Source organism: Apteryx mantelli, chromosome 4, assembly GCF_036417845.1.
Source record: "Apteryx mantelli isolate bAptMan1 chromosome 4, bAptMan1.hap1, whole genome shotgun sequence".
In the NCBI taxonomy this organism is placed as follows: Eukaryota; Metazoa; Chordata; class Aves; order Apterygiformes; family Apterygidae; genus Apteryx; species Apteryx mantelli.
In genome coordinates, this window is record NC_089981.1 from 14,368,391 (window position 1) to 14,374,520 (window position 6,130).

Here is a 6,130-nt window from a genome sequence, read left to right on the forward strand (position 1 = left end):
TGCCACCAAAGCCATGGCAGAAGCTTTGTACTGTGGAGAATTAAATAGCTGTGAAAAAATACATGACAGAAACTAAACACTTCAAAAGCTTAATACTAATGCTAATGCTATATCTTTCTTGGTTTGTATCCACTTCTGAAATAGAAATCATTATTAATAATGAAAAAAATGCTGATGAATCATGTGTCTGTCTTTGTTTTCCCAGGTGTATAAGCTGTATATTGCATATTGGCACCCAACTGATCAACATGGAGAATGTAAGCAGTGTGAAGGAATTCATTCTTCTGGGCCTTTCAAAGAACCAAGGGGTGCAGAAAATATATTTTGTGGTGTTTTTGTTCTTCTATATTGTTATTGTGGCAGGAAATCTGCTCATCGTTGTCACTGTAGTTAGCAGTCAACGTCTGAACTCCCCCATGTATTTCTTTCTCTGCCACCTGTCCATTGCAGATCTTTGCTTCTCTTCTGCCACAGCTCCCAAAATGATTGCTGACTTCCTTGTTGAGAAGAAAACCATTTCCTTTGGGGGTTGCATGGCACAGCTATTTGGGGAACATATCTTTGGCGGCGCTGAGATCTTCATCCTCACAATGATGGCCTATGATCGCTACTTTGCCATATGCAGACCCCTGCACTACACCACCCTCATGACCAGGCGTGTGTGTGGCTGGATGGTGATGGGTTCGTGGGTGGGGGGCTTTGTGCATGCCATAGTGCACACCCTTGTAACTGTTAGGCTCCCTTTTTGCGGCCCCAACGAAATTGACCACTACTTCTGTGATGTCCATCCCCTACTACAACTGGCCTGTACCGACACCTATGTTGCGGGCATCATTGTTGTTGCCGATGGTGGAATGCTTTGCTTGGTCTCTTTCACAATCCTGCTCACGTCCTACATTGTCATTTTGTTTTCCTTGAGAAGGCAAACGTCCGAAGCGCGGTACAAAGCCCTCTCCACCTGTGGGTCCCACATTACTGTGGTGATTCTCTTCTTTGGGCCATGCACATTCATCTACATACGCCCATCCAGCAATCTCTCGGAGGACAAGAGCGTAGCTGTCTTTTACACTGTCATCACGTCCATGCTGAACCCACTCATCTACACGCTGAGAAATGAGGAGATGAAAAGTGCCATAAGAAAACTGTGGAATAGAAAAGTCTGGAGTGAAAAGGGTGAGGTGTAGAACTGTGGTAACATTTTCTCAGGAGCTGAGAAAATCAAGTCTCTCTCACTATAATTCCATTTTGGAAAATTTACTGAAAGCTCCCTTTTGAAGAAAAGCTTGGTTTTAGCTGTTGCAGTAGTTAGGAAGAAGCTGAAAGTTCATGTTTTGATTGGAATGGCATTGTAAACTCTGTGACTGGCAGGGCTTCCCTTTATGATCTCTTTTTGAATAGCACAGGCCCAGGACTGGGGCTTCCAAGCACTGCTGAGACACCAGCAAATAAATAAATGAATGCTATCAAAAATATTAAAATGTGTTCCAGGCAGAGCATCCCATTAGTCCGAGCTCTCCCGGGTGTAAACTTTCCGTCAGACAAACTCCATCTACTCTGTAATCTACTCAGCTAGGAAACAATGGCCCAAGGTGCCTGCAAGGCTGTTAGTCACCTGCTGCTGGAAGCAATTGTACCAAAGGCTTCCTTCCCCTTTACTTTGGAGTAAATGCCTTCTTAGGAGTACTGCATTGTCATATGCTGAATCCATGGGTTAGCAGTTAAACTGCTGATATTAGATGCTGGCTGGGTCATTTGCTGATGCAGGTGATATGAGGAGAAGCTTCTCCCCTTCCCATTCCAGTGCAGCAACTCTCTGCCTTTCTGCAGTAGTTCACCTTTCACTAATGCCCTCCTTCCTAGCCATCCCCTCTGCCCTTCATCTCTGCCTCAGATTTTGCATTTTACTGTTTATTACTAAAACAGAATCAAAGATCCAAGTGAAAGATAAATTGCTCACCGTAGGAAATTGTCGCCACCAAAGAAAGCATTGCGGGGCAAGGAAAGCATTGGGGGGCAAAGAAAGCATTGGGGGGCACAATTTTATGCGTCAATGAAAAAAAAATTTATTTGGGAATAATTCCTGTACTCAAGGTCTGTATGCCTTGTAGCCCAACAGGGCACATTTACAAGTCCAGGCAAAGGAAGAAACATGTATTCCAAGGGAATAGCTGGAACAGCTACTCCTGCAGGAAGGAAGAGATGTGAAGATGGAAGATGAAATCATCTCAGAGCCAGTCACAGCTGCCACAGGGAGGTTAGTTGTAGCAGTTAAGGTTCTCCACAAGGCCAAAGGAGCCACGAGGAGCCACGGGACCCTGACTCCTACCTTGCCAGGAGGAAAAGAGCAAATGAGCTGCGTGAGGGAGAAAGACATCTGTGTAATGCACTCTGAAAGTAACTAAAGCACTTTCTTTTTCCTTCCTTCACTTCATGTTCCCTATAAACACTTGCTTGCACTTGTGTTGCACCTTAACATGGCTTAAGTGTGATTCAAGATAAGAAGGTGTTCCCTGCACAGGAGAGCGGCAGATCTACAGACCAAACCCTGGGACAATGTCGGAAATGCTCTGGTTCCCCAAATGTCCTCTGCTCTATGCAGGGAGTGGCAGAGTGGGTTCCCATTTCACAGGCATGCACCAGTACACTGCGGACGTCTCAGTGTCTTCTCCTCACCGTGGTGGGTTATGTGGATGGCAGCCAGCAGGACGGAACTGGGATAAATCCTGATTCTCAAGGCTTAGAGGGATAGTGTCCCTCAGGCCTGGGCCAGCATGTCCCTCACCCAGCATTCACACTCTGTGGACACAGCTAAAGGTGGGATCATCCCCACCTATTTGTAGCAGTCTAAATTCTTCATGCAATGAAGGACAGTTGTCGAGCTCAGCACCATTGTCAACAGAGAGGGACAGGCGCCTTCAGAGGTTGGTCTGTCTCACCCGGGGTGGGACAGGTAGAAAGACAGATGGGGCCCACTGACCCCCTTCATACTGAAACTGCTAGGGCGTTAGGGCACACGGCCAGTTCAAGCTAAGTCTAATAATTTTAAAACTGTTAGTTTGTTTTTTTTTTTTAATGTTTTGGGGAAGAACGCCATGATTTTTCTGATTTCTCTTCCGGCTGCTGGATGCTAGCAGGCAACAGCGGGACCATAGCTTATGGAAGGCGTCAACAACAACAGCAACAACAACAGCATTCTATTCCTCTACACATTGGCCCAGATTCTTATAATGACTTAATATGAGGACTAAACAGCTGCTTCTGTATTTTGCATTGCCTGAGCAAAAATACCTGGCAAGTAGTGAGGCCTGACCACAAACGTTTTTAAAGTCTTGAAATAATTTCCTCATTTACTTCTTGTTTCAAACTTGTACAGACCAGATGTCTAAGTGCCAACAGTCATATAGCACAGTTCTGATATTTATTTATGCTGCAAACATGCAATGGTAAGAGCAAGTTAATAAGAAAGAAGAAAGCATATGTGAAATATTGTCTTGGAAGGGAAAAAATATCTGACACGTGTAAGAGTCATCTTTACTCAAAAAATGTTTGATTGCAAGGGCAATGTGAACACAAAATCTTGCAAATGGTCAGCCATGACATTGATTTTAAATAGAAATGTTTCCAAAAGAAGCACATAGCTAATACTAAATGAAGTCCATTTATCTGGACAGCATTGGAAAGCAAGCAAGAAAGCAAGCAAACCCCCACACAATGTGACATGGTCTAGGTGATCACGCTCCACAGTCACCCTGTAGAGATTACTCTAATAGCTGTCCAAAATATATATTTTAGCTCCCCGTCCACTGATTCTTTCTGACAAAGAAAACTTCACATGCCTCTGCGATCTCATTGCTTCTGGTAAGCTTGTGCTTCTGCTGTGCAATTTACTTGAAATATTTCTGCCACAACTTCCCCATCTGGAGAGAGAGAGAGAGAGAGAGTTGTTCTTGCAGATGCTCTTGGAAGTTGTTTTTGCAGAATGAGAAATGGAGCTAGACATTCAGGCTGTCCGTTTCATCCTCTGTAGTTTTCAGCCCTGGCAGAGATGTGGACTGCTCTCGTGGCACATAAGAAGCAGCTTGGAGCTGAGAGATTTTGATGAAAGTGCCTGAAGTGGTCCAAGAAGGTCATCAGAGGAGAATAGCAGGCAATCCTGCCTTTGAAAAGAGACATTATTGTTGAGTGACTTTTGTGAGGTGCATTTTATGAAGTAGAAAGAACTCTATTTTTTTTACCCTTTGGTTTAATTGGTGTCTTCTTTGCTTATTTTTCAGTTATATGCCATTTCCAGAAATATCTGTCAAAAGGAAGTTTCTGGTGTTACAGAGTCAAGGAGTCAATAGGTAGCTGCAGCACTGCCTATGTACTCAGTCTTAACTTGTCCCCTCTAGCTGTACACATCGTGGCAACAATGCTCTTAACACACACGCTTTGGGCCTCCCCACACTGCTTTCCCTCTGCCCACGGAGTGGCATGGAGATAGGGCTGGAGACACGAAAGAATATTTCCTCTGCTGCTAAAGTTGGAGGGTGGAAGAGGCAGAGATCTCGTGAGAAAGAACTGATTGACCTGTGATTGTGGAACAGGATTAAGAGCCCAAAGGACTTGCCAGTATTGTGGACACTGTTATGCAGCTCTTGCCGTCTATCTTTTCAGTGTAGAAACTGAACACTAGTGATACTTGCGTACTGCACTAGAGTGCAGCAAAGGTGAATACAAGGGTGTTGGTGAGTAAAGGAGATTCAGCAGCGGTGTATTTATTACCCCAGGGGCATCACAGGTGTGTTTATGGGGGTTTCCATGCCTAGTCCAGAACTTGGCTGAGGTGTACAAAAACCTTACTGACACATCGTTAATGCAGATTATCCCCAGTATTCACCCATGTACTGTAGGAAAGGTGGTCTGAGGAAATACAAGCCCGCTCTTTTGGAGACTGAGGTCGCAACCCAGAAACTCATGAGCAATAACTGGAACCAATCCACACAAGATGTAGCCCAGTACAGCACATATAGGACAATGACTCTCCTGCTTCAGGTTTCCTGGCATGCCTTGAACATGGTCTGATTTCACTTAGGGCGCCTTAAAGACAGTTTGTCTGTTTAAAGGCATCTCTGCTAAACAGACATGAGGTAGGTGTCCACTTTACCGCCTCCAGAAGGATCTACGCTGATAGTTGAAGTGGTGTTAATTAGCCAGCTGCCTTGTGTCATGATGTGAATACTGACGGTTGCACAAAAATGCATGGACATTCTACCAGAGTCAGAGAGCAATAGCAAGGACTAGTTCTGTTGAATTCCTTCAGAGGGTTGAAAAAGAAGGTACGTTCACTGCCTGAGCAGAATTCCTTAGGGCATGACTAGTGTGTTGAGACTCAAATCAAAACATGCACTATCCTTCTCAGTCAGTTTTTCATTTCCAAATCAACACTTCAAAAGTGGATGTTTAGGGAACCTAGTGACTAGTCTTCCTTTTTAAAAGGGGCAAAGATCAGAAATATGAATCTGGAGGATATTTCCACCAACTCCCTCAAATAAATAAACGGAGCTCGCTAATACACACTTCAGTAATACATTCTGAGTTAGATATCAACTGTCACTCCTTGAGAGAAGCATTGACTTTGAAAGGAAACTTTCCCCAAAAGGCATAAAAGGGAATACATTGATATTGAACATACCAGTGATCAATATGGATGTGTACTGATAACACTGTGTTTCTAATGCCATCACAGGTGGCTTTATTCTGTGCTTCAGGTCCTGTCTACGTGACGTATGTGAAGAACAAGAACAATGTGACGGAGTTTGTCTTCCAGGGACTCACACAAGATGATGCATTAGCAAAAGTATGCTTCACATTCTTCTTAGTCTTCTATGCCACTGTTATTCTTGGAAAGCTGCTTAGCATCATCACTATACAGAACAGTCAACAGCTGGACTCTCCCACCCCATGCTTCTTCCTGAGCTACTTGTCCTTTGTAGATATCAGTTACTCTACTGTCACAGTTCCCAAACTCATTTATGACCTTCTTGCTGAAAAGAAGACCATCTCTTTTGTGGGCTGCATAGCACAGCTCTTTGGGGTCCATCTCTTTGCCTGCATGGAGATGTTCATCCTCATAGCAATGGCGTATGAT

General features: G+C 44.1%; 1 protein-coding gene across 1 annotated transcript; it reads left to right on the forward strand.

Moving 5' to 3' along the window:
• Positions 1 to 248: 248 nt before the first annotated feature.
• LOC136991957 (olfactory receptor 4S2-like) lies at positions 249 to 1,154 on the forward strand (the record flags this gene model as incomplete). Its single annotated transcript, XM_067295458.1, has 1 exon — positions 249 to 1,154. A coding segment is annotated over exon 1 (906 nt), but the record flags the coding sequence as incomplete, so codon positions are not given.
• Positions 1,155 to 6,130: the final 4,976 nt, after the last annotated feature.